Source organism: Haliotis rufescens, unplaced genomic scaffold (genome assembly GCF_023055435.1).
Source record: "Haliotis rufescens isolate VD_foot unplaced genomic scaffold, xgHalRufe1.0.p SCAF_1, whole genome shotgun sequence".
Lineage (NCBI taxonomy): Eukaryota > Metazoa > Mollusca > Gastropoda > Lepetellida > Haliotidae > Haliotis > Haliotis rufescens.
The window spans coordinates 22,938,970-22,960,126 of NW_025963779.1; the positions used below are offsets into that span (position 1 = coordinate 22,938,970).

General features: G+C 39.7%; 1 protein-coding gene across 1 annotated transcript; it reads right to left on the bottom strand.

Moving 5' to 3' along the window:
- Window positions 1-3,223: 3,223 nt before the first annotated feature.
- Window positions 3,224-14,117, bottom strand: LOC124131732 (MFS-type transporter SLC18B1-like). Its single transcript, XM_048403897.1, has 8 exons — window positions 13,937-14,117; window positions 10,766-10,861; window positions 9,708-9,855; window positions 8,510-8,578; window positions 5,768-5,858; window positions 4,937-5,073; window positions 4,219-4,317; window positions 3,224-3,322 (listed from the first exon to the last, which is right to left on the bottom strand). The coding sequence occupies exons 3-8, from the start codon at window positions 9,792-9,794 to the stop codon at window positions 3,224-3,226; spliced, it is 582 nt and encodes a 193-aa protein (XP_048259854.1). The 5' UTR covers window positions 9,795-9,855; window positions 10,766-10,861; window positions 13,937-14,117.
- Window positions 14,118-21,157: the final 7,040 nt, after the last annotated feature.

A 21,157-nucleotide genomic window follows, 5' to 3' on the forward strand; every position in this document is an offset into this window, starting at 1 on the left:
ACTTTTGGCTAACAACAAGTGACATCTTTTAACGTCATTTGGGATGACGAAATAGGGAATGTAACCACCGTCCTTCTGTTATCCAGGCAGTCACTGTATTCAAAACCCCGAAAGGGTGGTATCATCCCAAGGACGCATACTAAGATCGAGAGCCTGACAAACCAATCCTGAATTTAATCAACAAGCTATAACAAGAAGAGTGATGTTCTAATGATCCAAATCCCAAAAGTGTTTGGCCTTTCTAGACATTATACACGTGAAAGGAACTTTATAAAAAAACATTATTTAGCATACTCATGTAAATGAGGCTTTTCAAAGAGTTTACGTTAATTTGACCGCACTCATATCATGCGTTTCTTCTTTTATAAGTTTATCTTGGCACTCGATAGCCCGACTTGATCATCCTTATGGTTGGCAATTAACGTGATACGGTTTTGAGCTCTTCGTTGGCGACCAAGTCACTGGAATGGTCTTTCTGAGGCTGTCCTGATTCTTTGTGTGCTGAACGAAGCCTTTTGTTGTATGGCATTTTTATTAGGGCTTATATACTTTTAGCTAGAAGTTATGAAGCATGAGCTTGGCTGAAATTGAGGCTCAAAATATTAACCTGAATTCTGATAGTTTTCTCTTAAACGTAACTACGGGCATGGTAGGTTTTGTTTCTAAGTTGTCCTGAACCAGGCATGTGTTTTGCGAAACCGGAAGTGCGTATAACGTTCCTATTAATGTTGTTAGAGGCATGGGTCTTCTTTATAAGTCAAATGACATGTATGTTTCCCAAAACTGGCAATGATATCATTCAAACGGAAATGCAAGTTGTACACTTTTTTTCCCAAATGGAAGACCTCAAAGTATAATAGCTGCAGTCATTTGTCTTTCTGTCAGCACTGGCCTTGCATTTGACCGTCTCGGAAGTGATGCCATACCGGACTTGCGTTAAGTCCCGTTTTTGTGTAACGCATTAGACAAAGGATGGAAATCAAAGCTGAATAGGTATAGATATTGGTGAGGTCAGTTCTCTTTTGTAAAGTCAACACGATTCACGATACATGTTTCTGTCGGAACCACTTTGGGGCCTTCAAGTAGGGATGGGTCTGCTTCATTCATAACTCTCACATTTCTTCCAGTTACTTAATTATAATATGTTACGAGCCAGCTGAAAACTGTATGCATGCTTATTGACAGAACAAAAAACCATACATGTCTCACCCTATGTAAGTAAATGACTGAATAATGCCTGCCAAGAATCCGAAGGTAGCTACATCATCCTCAAGTCCCGATTCTCTGAAACATAAAAACACATGTGTGTGTGTGTGTGTGTGTGTGTGTGTGTGTTTATTGTCTCATACTCATCAGGAAAGAGTTCATATGGGCAGACTCTATGACTTGGCGTGTTGCATGTCATCGTACTAATATGCAATTCAACTTGAGTTTTGTACCAGTACTAAATATTAATTCAAAGTATGCTTATAACACACCGTTTACGTCTCTAGAACTCTTGCAATGCAATATTCTATGGATTATATTGCTTGGTAGTCAGCATTTACGTCGTGGTCGTTATTATCTATATGTATTGTTTATTTTATTTCCTTTAACACCGCACCAAGCGATGTTCCAGCTAAACGAAGTTAGCCTGCAAATAATAGAGTCTTGACCAGACACTCCAGTGATTAATATTGTGAACAACGAACCACGCAATGCACCAAATCACCAAGTATGACCGTCCGATCCATTTAGTCACCTCTTCCGAAGAGCATAGGTTTCATAAGATCAATTCTAAATCAGAATAACCACAAGGGCTATAAAAGTAAACTGTGAACGCATTTAAGAATTATTCAAACTTACGACACTAAGTGAGACCAAAAATATCACTTTAATCAAACATCACTGGAATAAATATATGATACATATCTATTTGTACTTTTCGGAAACGAAATATTTACCTAGATAATACGAACTACTCATGAAAATATCATCTTTGTAAGGTCACTCTAATGATTGTTTGTTGGTATTGTAGTCACACTAATTCTTTCCTGTTCTCTCACGCGTGACTTTGAAATCAGTACTTTCTTCAATCTGAACAACGTCGCCTGTTGAAGAATTGGAAGTTTTGAGTTTGGTAGAAACAAGTATATATTTCAGTTGCTCAGTATCATTCCTCGTTTAAAGTCTTAACGTTCTCGACATAGATATTCCGATGGTATTTTCAATTTTTACAGAACAAACCTCGCTCCCTCGTATATGCACTTCACTGCACTAACAGCGACAGGGGCAAAAGAAAGTCCCATGAATGCAGTCATCAGTATTGTCAGCCACAACACGCTGGTATTAGACAAACGATATTATACAATGTTAGAGTCCATAAACATAATCACATAAAAGGACTCAGCTTCATTCACATCACATTTTTAATTTCAGACGCTGATTAGCAAACAAATTTACTTAAGTCTATACATGTATTTGAACTAACACCGACATAAAACAATAACGCTATTCTGTTATATGTAAATATTAATTTAGTTCTCTATCGTTACTTAGGGTCGAATTTGGTTCGTGAAAACGAGCTCCACCATGTTGCTCTGTGAGATTGTAAGTAAAGTAAGATTTAGTTTTACTAATACCTACTTCTCTGTAAATGAATTTGGATCACTCAAAAGGAAGGGAGTTAAAAAGTAATTCAGTTCAGTCACCAAGTGTCAGAAAGCCGAAACAATGTACCTCTTTTAGGCTTACCGCATTCGTGAAACCACAAGTGACTGAGTGAGTGAGTGAGTGTTTTTGATTTAACGCCGCTTTCAAACAGTATTTCAGTTATATCACGACGTGTCAGCTTGATGTGGGAAGATATCCAAAGTGATGCAGGTATTAGAAGTTTACCACTTTTCTGAAACCCATAAGCGTGGGTATGATGGGCGGCGAGCTCTGGTATGGTGCCAACTCATTTAAAAACACATAATTCGGGCGAATCGATCATAGGAACCAGACATTATTTCTTACACGACGATTTTTATATCTTTTTTTATTATTTAAGACATGTGATATACATATACTGCCAGTGTATGTGTCCACAACATTAAGAAAGTGTCGTGTACATATTTTGGTTAGGTCTGTTTTTTAATTTGATTTGAGTTCTCAGTTCTCTTCAAAACAATATCTAATCCTAGTACAGACACTCATTTTGTTATAAATACTATATCGTAATAAAATACAATGATATTAACACTTACGTCGGAACAAATCCCAAAAATGGAGCTGGTCCAAAAAATAGGGTACTTGTGGAAAGACACCACAGTGCTACCCACAATGTAGGGACTGCTGACACCTGGTATGAAAATGAGAATTGTTACCACATTTTGATAACAACTGTTTCGTTTATATTTGACATCTTCAAATATTCACTTGCCTGTCTCAACAGCGATAGAGCATCGATCCAAATGAGCGCAGTAGCACAAAAGAAAAACAGCCACAATCGTTATCCTATCACGATGGTAGCTCTCATATTTCAACATAAAATTTACGATAATAATAGTGCTATGTGTAGCCTGGCCTAGTCAGGTAGCATTCATACCCTGACGCAAATGTGATCACGTCATCCCGATTTCATCGGACAAGGATTGCTCTGACCGTTTCGTCCCTAAAATCCCAAAGGGATGCATAATCAGCACGGTCATAGCTAAGAGAGTTGGAGAAAGAAGGTTTGCAGTGGATTCATTTAGACATTTGCTCCTCAATTTCACAACCTGTCAAGAATATTGTCCAGTATTTCCAATTCTGCTCAAATCTCCGAAGATAATGTCGAATTATTACAATGGACATTTTAACATGGTATTTCTTATCGATGCTGAAGTGCAATACCTAAAAACAGAGAGTGCTATAGAATTTGAACATAATAATGCGTGATAACTGATAAACGAAAATGTTTTTTTTTGTGATCGTGTAAGTGAAACTGAAGGAAATGTTTGTTTGGTTGTTGTTTAATGCCGCCCTATTCAGGCCATAATCGAATCGAAACCAGACAATCTAGTGACTGATATCATGAACATCGATCTGCACACCTGGGATACGATGACATGCATCAACCAAGTCAGAGAGCCTGACCGGCCGATCCCGTTAATTGCCTCTTACGACAAGCATGGGTTGCTGAAGACCAATTCAAACCCGAATCTTCACAGGTCATAACTGTTTGTATTATATATACTCAATACAAGAATGACATACATGTTTGTCAAGTAGATATCCCCAGAGCGGCGTGGCAAAGGCGTACACAGAAGGGGGTATCATGAAGATGAGACCAATTATACCTTGGCTGAGGTGAAACTGAAATAACAAATAAAGCAGGAGTATGAACATGATAAACACTTCTGTAAAATATTCAAGCGATGTAAATAAAAGTGGAAAACCCCTTTCCATAACCATATGAAATCTCTGTTGAACCAGATTGTGCGACTCCGACTATACCGTGAACAGGTGTTTATGAATCACTATAAAATAGTTACGATACCAGGTGTCGGCGTATTCAGCCCCGATGGTGGCACCCTACACAAACACATGCAAAGGCAAGTCAAGTTTACACTAAAAATACTCTCCAACGTGAGTGGCGATGTTATGCTCCCTGTCACGTGAGCATAAACATGGTTTCAATACTCACAAATCTTCATATGATATTTTTCTCAAGTGTACACATATGTATAGTTCAGATACAAGTTCGACTCATATATCATGCCTGATCATGCTTACCTGTGTCAAGTCCTTATCCTGATCATGCTTACCTGTGTCAAGTCCTTATCCTTAGCATGCCTACTTGTGTCAGGTTTTGGGCCCCGTTCCTCAAAGCGATCGTAGTACTAAGGCGATCGTAACTCCCATACCTTGACATAGACTTACGACAATCGTAGCACTAACAGGGCTCAGTGTAACTAACCATGGTGGTACCTACCTGTGTCAGATGCTGGGCGTAGAACGGGTACATGGAGTTGAAAGTGAAGAATGCAGCATAGATGGCGAGGATTCCAAACCACACTGATGGGCTTCCAAAGACAGCAAAACCAGACGGTCTTTGTGTTGGAGGAACAGCTACAGCATAATGATTTTCGGAATATATCGGAGATGTGGGTCGATCAGTTTTACACAACAGTGTATATATGAATTAACCAGATAATGATAATTAAAAAGATGTGTATGGATAGAGTATGCCAGCTCGAGCATAATGGCAATGGACAAATCAATCCCAATGCATATACCACCAGTACATAATGCTACATGATAGTAAATATATGAATATACCCCAAGTACATAATGTTACATAGCAGTTATGTAAGGATAGACCAACAAGTACATAATGTCACATGACAGTAAATATATGGATAGACCTTACGACAGTTTAACTGAGGATGGACCCATGCTATCAATATGCTTATGCAAGGACAGTCCCAAAAGGATACAATATTAAAGATTTATAGGCACGGCAGGGTAAAATGTCATGTTGTGGTTGATAAAAGGGGCAAATTCGAAGGCCAAAATGAGTTGACAATTTAACATAAGATACATATCCACTACATAACACATTGAATGAGATATTGAGAGCTTAACAGCTCTGAACAGTAAACTGAGGTGCCTTAGGCGATAACATGATTATGACTACGTGTTGACCACACATATTATTCTGGTCGATAGTCCGCATACCTGTTGTTGTCAGGAATAAGGAGAAGTGAGAATAACATGACTCAATGTTATATATTTATTGATAGAGTAAGGTTATGAAACATACTGTCTTGATGAGGCAGGATGACATATGATGCACATCCACAGGCAAACGTACAGCCCCCGAGCACCCAGAATGGGAGGCCATACCCTCCTAGCTGAAGTGTAAACATTTGCTTATATGAACTACAAGTATCAAAACGGTATCAAATGTGCATTGTGATAGGACATAAAAGAATGAATTGATATGTTCGAATATATGGGTAGATGAGAACTATATGAAAGGGAACATGTCTGAACTCAGCTATGGTTCATATGCGCGATACGTTTGATTGAAAAATAAGTCAAAGGTTGCTGTCACTGAAAATCAATTACACCGTGGTCGATATCACTAAATACAATTACCTTTTCATGGATTTATTAAATGGCTTCAGGAAATACTTGGCAAGAAGCACGTTGACTGATTTGCAGGAAATATCATACTGATAGAACAATGTTTCATTACTTTAATCCAGATTTACGAAGACTCATAAATAAGTAGTAACATGTTGAAATATAATTATATAATAATCGAATTGATGGTGGCTAAATTTGTCATTCAAATAAGTTTCGGCGACCGTTTACGTCCTAGTAATTGTTTGAAAACGTTGTTATGTTTTGGTCAAACCCTATTTCATAGTGTATACTCTTTTGCCCGGCAGTTTATATAGGGTTGGTTATTACGAAACAGGACAGCTGACACGCCACAGTTTGTCTATGAAATCGTCCATCGCGTGTTCAATACGTCATGCTCACAATCATCACTTTTGTCAAGGTTTTGTTGTCTGATCCCCGAGATCCGAGTGTGTAGAAAATTTGAAACAATGGACAGCTCTTAAATTTGTGGAAATAATGCCATGTTTTGATCATAACATGTTTTTGAACATAAATTATTTATAAAATATCGAGAACTCCTTTCTGAAATTCTACATGTACAAGTACTTGTGATATGTTTGAACAATGTACTGGATGACTTTGTTATATATCTATGGCAATAAATACATTTTGGTTGTGTTCATTGTTATTCCTGCATTCTGATTAGCTGAATGGGGCACATGTTATTGCATTCATTTCCTAATGAATGTAAAAAATTAAGCCACGCCCACCGAGGCGGACAACTTTATTACAACTCTATGTCGGGGAATCCCAATATTACAGTCGAGGGAATTCCCTTTCTGCTCACGTGTATCGTCATGCACAGGAACTTCAGCGAAATTTATGCATATTCATTGTCCCAACAACTCTTTGAGACCGAAGGCCGAGAAGGAATGACACAGCAAACATGCAGGCTCGCTCGTCTGTTTTTTCCCGCTCGCCTCGGTTAAACAACTTTAATGTCTTCGGCTTTCATTTCTGACTAGCATTTTTTCAAATGTGTCTTCCCGTTCTTAGGGAACTCATGTTTGAATCTGGCGGTAACTGGTCATATCATTGCAAACAGTCGCCTTCTCCCGGACATATTTGTTCCGGTTTGTTACAGTCTGACTGTTGCAGTTCTTCTCGCCTCTTGCATTGATTGACAGGTCATGTGAACTTTGTTTTTATCCTACATTCCGTTGATTGGCTACTGACTTTGTAGGCGTGGAAAGTTATGAGCATAAATTAAACAACCACCTGATTCATGTCACGCCACAGTATGGATTCCAACACCAGGAATGTTTATCAATCTCGTCATTTTTGTCTGCTTTGATATATACAACTGTTTTTGGTTAAAATAAACTACTATTGTAGATAAAACATGTTTTCGTTGTTGAATTTAATGTTAGCATTGACTGTGTATTTTTTTTATTAATACCTCAATGAACCGAAAAGAATACACAGTCAATCCTTAGTTGAAACAAATTATCAAATAGGTTTCTTCTTCTACAAAACTAGCTTTTGTTTATTAACAGACGACAGTTTCTAACATGCAGGGGTTTCTTTGTGCGGTTATGGATACTCAAATCTGATACCTTGGGATGTTTCAAAAGCCACGCAAGAAGAGTAATCAGGGGATTACTAAAAGTAAAACAGTAATTAAAGTGAACCTAATACCAAATTATCCTTGAACCAAGCAATAAGTATCACGAAGCAAATGGTTTTCTACAGATAAGGAATTATTTCATGAACAATACTTATGCATCTAACTTGGTATTCTGTATATTTACTGAATCCAATATTAATCAATAACTAAGCAGCTTATGATTGACGTCTTAATCAAATACTATACAAATCCATTATCTACAATATCCTCACATGCTGGCAAAAGTAAAAGTAAGAATTAATTATCTGATGAATATTTTTAGTAATTTTGGGTATCTAGTTTACATTCCTAACGTCAATGCCAGAAGATAACCAGTCCCGATTATCTGTAGACACGGGTTCCATATGGCGAAAAGGGCAAAGAATTGATGGAAATTATAGGAATGGATCACTGAATATCAGGGATGAAACATGCGTTTGTGAGATGGGTAAGCGTGACCTATTCCACAAGCAACATTCACGGCTTACACAAATTTAATTAAAAGTGTTTGTCTGTTACCTAGCGCTGAACTCAGCAATACTCCTGCCGTATGACGGCGGCCTGTAAACAATCGCGTCTGGTCCAGATAATCCATTGGTTTATAGTATGATCACACTATCAACCAAGTCACCAAGCCTCACAACCCGATCGATTAAACGCAATGGCAATTAAACAACATTTAAATGTTATCAAATTCATTATATTATCAACTGGCAATTATTAACGTTAGCAATGCTTTATACAATGTTGAATATTGTATCATCTCACCTCATAGAAACCACTTCCCAATGCTGGCCCAATCATTAGAGCAGCTCCAGACACAGACTTTAACACTCCCTACAGAACAAAATAGATACACATGAAAATAGTTGTTTATTTGTTTGTTATTTAACTCCGCAGTCAGCAATATTCCTGCTATATGTCGGCGATCTGTAAATAATCGAGTCTCAACCAGACAATTCAGCGATTAACATAGCGCTTAGGCACTGTAGCTCATCCGGTTAAATATAATGACAAGGTCCTTTACACCAGCCAAAGTTAACTTCAAACCATAATTCCTTAGACAAACAAAGTCATTATCTTTTATGCCAACGTTTTAGTACAGAATATTTGAAAAACGAAAGAATAAATAAACAATGGACTTATTGATGACTTACTGGAATTGCCATGTTTAAATTTGTTATACATCAAGTCTCAGTTCAACCAAGCTAATGTTGAATAAGGTAGAGTCAATTTACAATTTATCGCCTCTCTTTTCAAAGATGGCTGATCATATTTGTTGGGATTGGAGATATGTTTATCTCCATGATGACTGTCAGAAAACCATATGTATGTTAGATTTACGGTAGTGGTGTCTAGAATGGACGTTCAAAACACACACGGAAGTCCTAAAAGGCCAATATTATTCTAATCTGGTTAGGCAACTGTATGAGAATACCAAGGTCAAACGTCATGGCAAACTCACGAAGGACAATTCACTTGTGCACAAATATGTTCTCATGTGTGCAATGCATGACTGTAAATTTGAACTCATTCAATATCGTCCGCATTCACCGTCACATTTCCACCTTTTTCTCGAACTTAAAGAAGGAACTGACTGACAGACAGGCAGTATGTAAATGATGTTGATGTCATTTACGCTATGGAGAACCAGGATGAGGTCTTCTACACCAGAGGGTTCCAGGCACTCAGGCATAATTAGCAGAAGTGTGTGACCCTCGGAGGGATAACGTTGACAAATAACTAGCAACCAAATCCATCAGCGCAGTCCATCACAAGTTGAGCTCGGACCTGTTCAGTCACCCCCAGGTTTACCTCATTTTACCGAGGAAACGAAAATGTCCAATCCGCCTTCATTAAGGCTACCGAAACTGTCACAATGGCAAACTGTGTTACAAGAAACAGTGAAACTGCAGTGAACAGTGCCCCCAAAATGATTGCATATGTCATTAAAACTATTACATACGTAAACAGTTGCGATTCGTCCTGGAAAACAGAGTCCCACAATAGTAAAGCTAGATGTCATGACCGATGCTGTTCCCAATGCTTCCATACCCCTTACGAAGAAACAGGCAACAATAAATGGGATCCCGGACGGTAAAATATTCAAACATCTGGAAAAGAAACATAAAGAATGAATCCTTGTTTTAGCTGTTATTAACGTTACGAAACTCACTGTACTTTATCATAAAGATGGGTGCAAAATTACAAGTTTACAACACGTTTCATAAATGACAGTCATGTGTGTCTACATAAAAACTATGAGAATGGCCTTTAAATCAATTCGTACTCTCTTTAATTAACTATTCTTACAAACACTAAATAGGATAATTGATAATAGCAGGTTTCAAGAAAACACATATACAAAATTTGAACAAAGGTTATGTAGTTCTTTCCCAATCACTCCGATAGGGAGACAGGGAACTCTTCAATATTTTATTCAATTAACATTCGAAACGATGTATGTCCACAATTAATTCCGTTCGAATAAAACATATTACCCGAATATGATATCGCAGCAGCCAAATATACATAATCCGACAATGTAGAAGGTCCGGGGACTGAACCTGGATAACTGAAAATGGACTGTGCAAATACATCCATTTTATCGCAAGGAAAATAGTCACAACTTTAAAGGTTGGGGCTGGCTTTTAGAATATTGTTTGATATAAGGATAAGTTGACAACTGGAAAGTTGAAGTCATCCCTGTTGTCACATTGTCTTGTGGATAAGGTTTTGTCACACGGGAGGAAAGTATATGGTAGCTGGTTGGCCAACAGAGATATTGCCTGTAGATACCAAAGAATGAAGCTGCTGGAATATTGATCGACATAAAGGGAGAGGTGACTATTTGAACGTTGACGTCATCCCTCTCGGCATATGGTTGAAGTAAACATGTTATAATCAATGGTACAAATTATACAATAACTACCATAATAAATATTCCACAATAGATGCGTTAAACGTAGTGTAATTTTGATATTTCGTCCATGTAAGAACACTCTGCATCATTTGAACACGTACCAGATAGCCAAACACTGGCGATGACAGGAAGATGACGAGTTCTGAAGAACTATAAATGAAGCCTACGACAGTCAGACTTGTACCTTTCTTTGTTGCCTGCAGTGAAAATATTAGTTAATATATAGAAACACACACTATCAACATGACAACGTCTTTTTCACATTCAGAACAGTGCGTCGAAAGTGACGGGTAGTCATTCATAATGATGAATTTAAGTTATTGAGTGAGTATGGTTTTACGCCGCTCTCAGCATTATTCTAGCAATATCAAGGCGGGGGACACCAAAAATGGGCTTCACACAATGTACCCATGTGAATTTAAGCCAATTCAACATTGACTTTCGCATTATCATAGAGATTACCATACAGTTCAAGGATCCGATACTAACGCATCACTAGGATCCTTGTTGTCATGCATGGTATATGACATAAACTGAGTAGTAGTCTTTTTGTTTCGTGCAGAAATAGTGACAGCTGTTTAGTCCCTGGTGTTGGCGTTCTATAATTACGTACAAGGAGATGAAATAGGTCGTCTCATAAATTATGTGAAATAACTCGATGTGATCACTGAGCTCACATCTGCTCAACAACATGAACATAATATGTACATGTAAGTGCAGATACATGTAGATGCTTTCATGGGTGGGAAACTTACACAATTGATGGTACAGGCTCATTAGGGTCTTAAAGTACAAGCACATATCTTCCTTATTCTTTTCGCAGAGGCTGTTCTAGAATGGCTTGTTCCCAGTTGCACTCGCATTTGTAAATGAAATATGTTTTGACCCAAACTCATAAAATGATAGTGAAACACTTTCCGCAAGCACGAGACGAGAGTCCATTGTATTCATTTCATCCGATGTACGTGTGTAAAATATGACTTAGTACTGTTTCTCCTCCGGTTGTTCATCTTGTCCGTGCACATCTAGGGCGCAAGTAGACACTTCAGTCTGATAACCAGCTGCAGATAAATCGTGTGTTGTCTTGAATCCATCTACATTTTCATTGTGTCGTATCTCGGTATTTAGTATGGGTGTCGACATCACTGTGATCTGTAAATTGTCGGACGTTTTTCAAATGACGTATATGCTCATAAATATATAACGTCAATGCCACACAATAACCAGTCTTGATTTTCCGCCCCAAAGAGATTCCAATGGGTGTAAAAGGCAAAATATCGGTGCTAATTATATGACTGATCACTGAATATTAGTGATGACACCACGTTTTCGCAAAAAGGTTAGCAAGTCCTGTCCTTCCGGTAAAACCGTTATTCATACGGTTTCTATGAAAAAGTTAGTGCGTGTTGCCTGAAGCCGCACAGGAATACTACTAACATGCGACGGTTGCTTGTAAACAAACCAGTAATCAAAAACTCACGTATGGTTACAAATTACTCAATCTACGGTTAATGATGTACTATCATATGCATCCTTCATATTTTAACTGGGCCGGTCAGGTAAACTGGTTGTTAAAGCGTTCGCTCGTCACGCCGAAGACCCGGGTTCGTTTCCCGACATGGGTACAATGTGTTAAGCCCATTTCTGGTGTCCCCCGCCGTGATATTGCTGGAATATTGCTTAAAAACGGCGTAGAACCATACTCACTCACTCATATTTATATATTTATAAACTAAAGAAGTTTCGGCCACCCTTGTATTTTCATTGCAAACAATTGTGTGTATATCTAAATGAATATTAACTCTCTTGAACGTGTATGAAAATCTTACTCAAGGTTAGTGATGCAATTGTGAGCTGTTATTTACGAAATGTTACCTTTTTCTCCGTACAATAACTCTTGATGTGAAAGTATTCACAGCACAATCAAATGTCACTCATTGTTCTACAACACATTGTTCAAACATGTTCCACCAATAATGTATCATTAGACTCTAAGAATTTCAATTTATTTGTTCTCAAAAGATAAGATATTATGTGAAACTGTGAATAGAGTTCACCACTCTTCTTTGTTTATAATATGGCAAATATAAATATCTTCCTGTATTTGACTCGTTAAAGGCTGGCCGAATACCGATTAACTAAGGTTAGGTGAGGTGAAATGGGGTTTAACGTCGCGTCCAAGATTATTACACTTACATAGCGACGTGCATGCACGTGTGTGTGGCTGCTTGTACTAGTCCGTACTGATGCCGATTTATAGTGCTAGCTCACTGAGATACCATGCCGCAGATTAACATGGATACCCCACTCAGACACAGTATACTGACTCCGAGCCTACCAGTCCTTGTTTTATCCCATTAATGCCGAGCCCCAGGCAGTCTAACAACAAGTAACATCCTTTGGTATGACGTAGTCAGGGAGCGAACCACCAATCTACGCGCACGATGTATGAATTTGTAGTGCTAGCCCACTGAGATACCATGCCGCGGTTTAAAATGAATACCGCACTCAGACACAGTATACTGACTGCGAGCCGACAAGTCCTTGTTTTAGCCTCTTAATGCCGAGCGCCAGACAGGGTAACAACAAGTACAATCTTTTAAGGTCTTTTGGTATGATACGGCCGGGGATCGAACCGCTGGCCTTCCGCTCTGCGGGCGTACTCTCTACCACTAGACCACGGAGGCTAACTGAGCCTTGGCTGATATTACCTATTTTAAAAACAAACACTCTTGATTTATCACCCATGTATTCCGGGGCCGAAATGACTTAAATCTGTCTCAATGTTTATCTATTCCTCTCACATCACGAATCTGACGTGTGTTAATACTTAACTACACCTTCATAACCATATCAGGTAGACATTAAAATTATGTAGTTGTTATGTCAGCTTATGTCTTCATTTAGTACATACTTTATACAGAAAACCTAAGAGATTGTTGTGTAGATATACCTTGTGCATACCACGAATGTACAGTTGATAAACGAGTTGAGATGAACTGGGGTTTAACGTGTGTGCGTGTTTGTATGGGTGCCTTTCACTAGACCTAATGCCGGCTTTATAGTACTAGCCCACTGAGATACCATGCTGCAGTGTAATATGGATATCCCACTCAGACGCAGTATACTGACTCCGAGCCGACCAGTCCTTGTTTTATCCCATTAATGCCGAGCCCCAGGCAGTCTAAAAACAAGTAACATCTTTTGGTATGACGTGGCCATGGAGCGAACCACCAATCTACGCGCACGATGTATGCATTTTTGTGACTTACCTCTATAGCGAAAAAAGGTGCAATTAGGGACACACAGCACACAGCACAGAAGTTGGACAGAACAATGACTACCAGGGTCAGCCTGTTCCTCTTTGCGTCCGTCACTTGGGGCAGATCCTCCATGGTGGTGCACTGTGCCATTGTTATCTGTGTAATGCGATATGGCCGGCCAACACCACAGTGTGTTCACCGCGAATGACTACAAATAATGACAAACATACCATACAGAATGTTTCATAATGTAACTGGCAATTTGAAACAATTATATTCGGAGTGTCATGTCATAGATCTGCCTGCCAAAGGTGAGTCATGTGGCACGAGCAGCGATCCTCGACGATGGTTACAAGGAAAAACAACTTGTTATCACTTAAAGCGATAACACATGTGACTCCCCTCCCCTCATTTTATTCGGCTCTTGCCTCAAACATAGGTTACCGAGTAGTAAATATTCTCATACCGAGGATATATCAGTTATAATGTCTGTGAACTTTACAAGTAACAGCTGTTGCTTTCTACACATTAAAATTAAGCTTTGTTAATTACATAAATAAAATGAGCTTGTGAGAAGGAATATTATCATCGCACATGTGACCACCTGATTCTTATAGAGTTGACTATTTGTGGCATGCTGTGGATGCGGCACAACGATGCAATCTATATTGACTAGTATTGAGCACAACAACCAGTAGTTCAAGTGTTGATTTAAATACTGCTGAGGTGTCTTGCAAGAAACTGAGGTACCATAAGTCCTGCTGAGATGTTGTGGAGGAACCTGAGGCACCGCAAGTCCTGCTGAGATGTTGCGGAGGAACCTGAGGCACCGCAAGTCCTGCTGAGATGTTGTGGAGGAACCTGAGGCACCGCAAGTCCTGCTGAGATGTTGTGGAGGAACCTGAGGCACCATAAGTCCTGCTGAGATGTTGTGGAGGAACCTGAGGCACCGCAAGTCCTGCTGAGATGTTGCGGAGGAACCTGAGGCACCGCAAGTCCTGCTGAGATGTTGTGGAGGAACCTGAGGCACCGCAAGTCCTGCTGAGATGTTGCGGAGGAACCTGAGGCACCGCAAGTCCTGCTGAGATGTTGCGGAGGAACCTGAGGCACCGCAAGTCCTGCTGAGATGTTGCGGAGGAACCTGAGGCACCGCAAGTCCTGCTGAGATGTTGCGGAGGAACCTGAGGCACCGCAAGTCCTGCTGAGATGTTGTGGAGGAACCTGAGGCACCACAAGTCCTGCTGAGGTGTCGTGCAGAAACCTGAGGCACCGTAAGTCCTCTTGAGGTGTCGTGCAGAAACCTGAGGCACCGTAAGTCCTGCTGAGGTGTCGTGCAGAAACCTGAGGCACCGTAAGTCCTGCTGAGGCGTCGTGCTGGGCCCCGTTCCACAAAGCGATCTTAGGGCTAAGTTGATTGTAACTCACTAAGTATGCGATCTTAAATTATTGTTACGATCAGCCGCCCGTTACACAAAGCAATCTTAACTGAGAGAGTTGTAAGTTAAGATCAAAATGCTAAGTTGCTCCGGACCATCTAAGGATTGCTAAAATCGATCTTAATATTGTACCATAACAACAAAGATGGCGACTTTTATTATGGTGTGCAAGGAAATGCGTCGTCTGCTAAACATGACCAAGGGAGGCCACTCTAAGGGAAACTTTAGTATCTTCATGGCTAAAGATTCCGATCTTTGTTAAGATCGGCTACTTAAGAACTTGTAAAGTTACAATCGCCCTAAGATCACTTTGTGGAACGGTTGTAAACTTTAGCTATGGCAATTTTAAAATCGACGTAAGTCTCTAAGATTGATTGTAGTTACGATCACTTTGTGGAACGGGGCCCAGAAAACTAAGGAACCGTAAGTCCTGCTGAGGTGTCGTGCACGAACCTGAGGCGCCGTAGGTCCTGCTGAAATGTCGTGCAGGAAACTGAGGCACCGTAAGTCCTGCTGAGGTGTCGTGCAGAAACCTGAGGCACCGTTAGTCCTGCTGAGGTGTCATGCAGGAAACTGAGGCACCGTAAGTCCTGCTGAGGTGGCATGCAGGAAACTGAGGCACTGTAAGTCCTGTTGAGGTGGCATGCAGGAAACTGAGGCACCGTAAGTCCTGCTGAGGTGGCATGCAGGAAACTGAGGCACTGTAAGTCCTTCTGAGGTGACATGCAGGAAACTGAGGCACCGTTAGTCCTGCTGAGGTGTCATGCAGGAAACTGAGGCACCGTAAGTCCTGCTGAGGTGGCATGCAGGAAACTGAGGCACTGTAAGTCCTGTTGAGGTGGCATGCAGGAAACTGAGGCACCGTAAGTCCTGCTGAGGTGGCATGCAGGAAACTGAGGCACTGTAAGTCCTTCTGAGGTGACATGCAGGAAACTGAGGCACCGTAAGTCCTGCTGAGACACCGTTAGTCCCCATGATCTCCAGGTTTGTATTTATATGACATGTTTGTAGATATTAAAAAGCACGCACTCGTAAACACCATAAAATTTATCAGTGGCTATGGCTGTTCAGTTTATGAATAACATCTGGTTGCTTTGGAACACATTCTGAACACCATTTGGTGTTTATGGCAACGTTGGCAACATACACCATCCTCGGAGTTGCAAGCCACGCTTAACCAATAATCGACAAGACAACTGGATTCGAACAACACACCTGCGAAATCGATTCCAGCAAGCAACAGTGACTGCAAGAAGCATACTCGGTCGACGAGTATCTTCACAAACCGTACGTCGTCGCCTCAGATGTGTAGGGATTGTCGGCAGAAGACCCGCCAGACGTCCCAGTGCCAAGCACGTCTACAGTGGTGAAGACAGCGTCTACGCTGAACGGCCATGCAGTGGGGACAGGTTCTATTCAAGGACGAGTCTCGTTTTCACCTCAACCATAGCGAGTCCATTCACTTATGTTAGAATTTAGGTGAGGTGAGGTGAACGTCGCGTCCAAAATAATCCCACTTATATATCGACGTGCATGCACGTGTGTGTGTGTGGCTGCTTATACTAGGCCGGACAAGTCCGATTTACACTACCATCCCGCATTTCAACATGAATAACCCACTCAGACACAGCATACTGACTCCAAGCTGACCAGTGCTTGTTTTAGCCCCTTAATGCCGAGCGCCAGACAGGGTAACAACAAATTCCATCTTTTAATGTCTTTTCATATGACGCGGCAGGGGATCGAACAACGGACCTTCCACCCTTCGGGTGGACTCTCTACCTCTAGACCACGGAGGTGGTGTCTGGGCCAGGAGACAAGTCGCAAATCAAACAATAGAAGGCCTCTCAAATGGCAAAAGTTTTACTCTTATATAGGAACACTCAGCCTCATGGAAACTGTTACCTTCCAGTATTTTGAAAAAAGTATTATGTCCTGGAAGCGAATCAACGCCTGTAAACAAGTTCACCGCGGAACTAATATACCTGAAGGATAAGGAAGGTGTCAAAGCTGGAGGTCTCTCTAATTGTACGAGTGCTTCAATCTGCTGCCACTCAAATGATCAGAATTAAACTTACCGTGTATACTGCGAGATAACAGTGTACGTAAGTGTGAATTGCCAATGCAAGTGTATAAGCTGTCCAGATTATCCCGGATTCCGTTTGGCGTAATGGACAAATAGCTGTGAAAATAATATGAACGGAGCAGTGAAAATCAGTGATGACACCATGTGTAACTCTACCATGACTGCGTGAAATACTCGAATTTGATTAGACAATCACTAAAAATTTGACATAATCAACTTTCAATTGGAAATCTGTCTGATTTTATGACCGCTTCACTCAGCACTTACACAACTGACAACACTGTCGCATTGCTTCTCTGACTCGTCGGACGATCACAAAAGGGACAATTGTTTGATTCTTGAGGATAAAGATTTGGCAGTCAGTAAAGTATCCTCCACTCTTGCACAAAATGTGAAAACTGGCACGTCCGCCGCTTTCCAAATTTCAATTTTGCTACTGTCAACATGAATTAATAGTTGTTTGCTTTCTTTGGACGAATGTTGTTTTTACTTTACAATGTTAACAAACCACAACGAAAGACACATAATACCCCTTTCACAGACGAGTTCAATTTGCCTCTAGTGCCATGCAGATTACGCACTGTCTTCCGCGGACAGAAAGAGTTCGATTTTAAATCGGTCATGGTAGAATGGAGATAAACGTACTGTGTTTGAAAATTGGATTAATGTTAGACCGAATTGACAGCCTCTAAAGTTCATTTGAAACCGAACGAGGTATCTAATGTTTAAACAGTACGTGTCTCTCCTAATGGCCCGCCCTACTGGGTGCACCCGCCCGACGCCGCACAGCAGCCATCATGCCATACGACAGTGTCCTGGAAACATAGCGGACAATCAAGTAACATTTACTGATTTCGTTGAAACTAATAGAAACGACATGTTATTTTTGAATTAAGTCTGCTGTGTACAAGTGCAGACATTCTGCTGCATATAAGTATAGAAATAAATTTAAGAAATATATTGGTTTTGCAACATAACGTGCTTTACTTGTCTAACATAACAATAATGACCAAGAATAAAGTAACAGTTAAGAGATAACATTCACTAACATTACTGTACATAAGACAACTCACTCACTCACTGTAACATTCAGTTAAAAATGCAAAGACATTGTCTGAAAAAGCCAAGACACTGGTGTCATAATATTATGAGTTACGGTGTCTTTAGTTGCTATTTACGGTATCATGGTAGGTTAGCAGATAAATACTGGGCGAGGCTGACCATTGCAAGTATTTTTCTGCTAACCTAATGTGTCAATCTCATTCACACACGGAAGCAAATTAGAGTAGATAGTAATGAATGAAACTTGAAACTTTACACACTTTCTGCGTTCGCAATGTAGTGTAAGTAGCAAAAGGAGAAGTGCCCGCATTACATATAATTTATACACAATGTTTTATTTAATTTCAACACATTTATATCAACAATAAGATAATCAATAAGTCCATGGATAATGCTTTGTTCATTGTTTTGTTTTCAATTGTACGTAGTCTACTGTAAGAGAGTAACAGAAGGTTTTGAAAATTGGATTCATCCAGACAAGTTCTAAAACAACAACTGTTGTTTATTAAACGGAAAGTGTTTTTTTTATGAAAAGAATTAATTCATTTCCATTTGTTCAGTTCTTCGAATGATCAAACATGACAACATGGTGACATCTATCACTAATTTGATACTTTCCCCACGTTCAAGCTTGTCCAATATCCTCTACTGGTTATTGTACATTCTCCTTTAATCCCATCCTCCATGCATGCAAAAGGTAAAACACATATTTGAGATCTGTATGTGATCCATACGATAAATTAATGTTCATTCATTAAAATATTGATGGGTGTTGGTAATTGTCCCTCTATTGATAGGGAATTGTGGGGAAATGTCTTTGTGGGGTGGCGTCCGACTCCATGATACATTATGAATGACAAAGGCATTGAATTAAAAACATTGTCAGTTCATTTCATGGAGTAACAAATAGGCAGCAACACAATGAAATAATAAAGTCTTTGTGTGGGACTGTACCGGCATTTTCGTCATGTTGATATGAGGTTTCAGCCACATGTGTTAGGCTAAAAGTGTTGGTCGGAAATAGTAGACGGTTGAAAAAAGAGAGTGACGTTATAAGAATCATTTATGTCGGTATATATAGTGGTGAAGCTACAGAATTGAAATAGAGGTCTTGCATATGAACAGAAATCGATTATACGAAACACATCTATTTGTAATGTAATTTGTTTTGAGTACACTAAAACGTATATGATTTGTACTTACGATCAGGTAACTGTACATTAACATTTTCTTTGAACATCGTGATTTTGCTTCTGACTCAACAGAACTTTACACGAAGCCCCTACTATGGGATCATATATTTTTTACGGCCCTGAAGGTGTAAAACGTCGTGAATTTGTTTAAACAACTGTATCACAACCGAAGACTGGACACATGACATGCAACAAATATTTATATGATATTATTTAAATTATGTATTTTTTCTCACTGTAATCAGTTTTGGCAGTTAATAGAGATTAAGCATTCTCTGGCGTTCACGTTTTATATTTTATTCAAGCCACGAAATGAAAACTGTCACACCTGACATATTTGTTGAAATGGCACGTCTGAAAATAAGGAGTGAACCGTTATATGATAATAATCGGGGTAACTATTTTCTGTGTTATTGAATCAAAGTATCGTTGTATATACAACACATAAATATAAATGTGTTAAGATGATGTGTCATTCCGTAGTCAGTACGATGTTGACGTAGAAGTACATGCACTTAAAAGTTAACAATGATAACGTCAGAGAGATAAATAAACGCAGGTCGGGTTAGTTATACTTCCTTTATTACAGTTATCATTTTGTCCAAGGGCGTAAGTTTCGGCCCTCGGATGGTAGCTCAGGGTGATGACGGAAGACAAAACTCAGGGGTGAAGTTTAGACGACAGCAGCCATATTTATTGTTGATGGATTGAAATGAGTCGAAAAGGTACATGTTGATAATAACGTGACAGAACGCACACCGGGACCAAGTGGCCAATGTTCCCGGGTGGGAGAACCGTTCTGTCACTTACCTTCTGGCTGTCTCTCTCCCTGACTGACCATGTCAGTCGCGTTTTGTAGAGCGAGGAATTACGTAACGTGTGGCAAGGTCATTGTCCCACGTGTATGTATATACGTAAGATCCGGCGACGTTAGGAGGTGTTAATTGAAATTTATAGTTAGCGCTGGAGATTAAGGGTCCTGCCCGGAGGGGCTTATGATAAGAGGGGATACGCCGAATGTTTGCTGAATATATTAAACAGACAAAGGGCATAGAATTTCGGTGCACTTGGAAACATATTGAACCAATTAGGTATTAAGATAAATGAAATGTTTAATAAAAGTATTAAAATGTATTGCTCAATTATAAATAAAAGTATTGAAATGGTTTGCACTATAACAATACCCCTGAACGTCGTGGAGCTTTTGTCCTCAAAAGCGTTGAAAAATAGTGACAATATGGAGTACAAGTACAATTACAGTACAATACAAGTGACATCGACAGGTTGACAAGTAGTTGCTTCATTCACTGAACTTGACTGAGATGATTGAAATGACATTCGATTAGATATACAGGCGTGTAAAAGTAAATAAATGAATAACAGCATTGTCAATACTGGTTAAACAACTATACATAACATTAACAAGTTGAGCGGAGGTACCGGCTCGTACACA

What these genes read in the sequence shown, in the direction of transcription:
- LOC124131732 (XM_048403897.1), bottom strand. Translation starts at nt 9,794, where the DNA reads ATGGAAGCATTGGGAACAGCATCGGTCATGACATCTAGCTTTACTATT. An exon ending in GACGAATCGCAACTGTTTAC is followed by an intron (nt 8,579 to 9,707) that starts GTATGTAATAGT and finishes TTTGTTCTGTAG; the next exon opens with GGAGTGTTAAAGTCTGTGTC. An exon ending in ACGCCCAGCATCTGACACAG is followed by an intron (nt 4,318 to 4,936) that starts GTAGGTACCACC and finishes TTGTTATTTCAG; the next exon opens with TTTCACCTCAGCCAAGGTAT.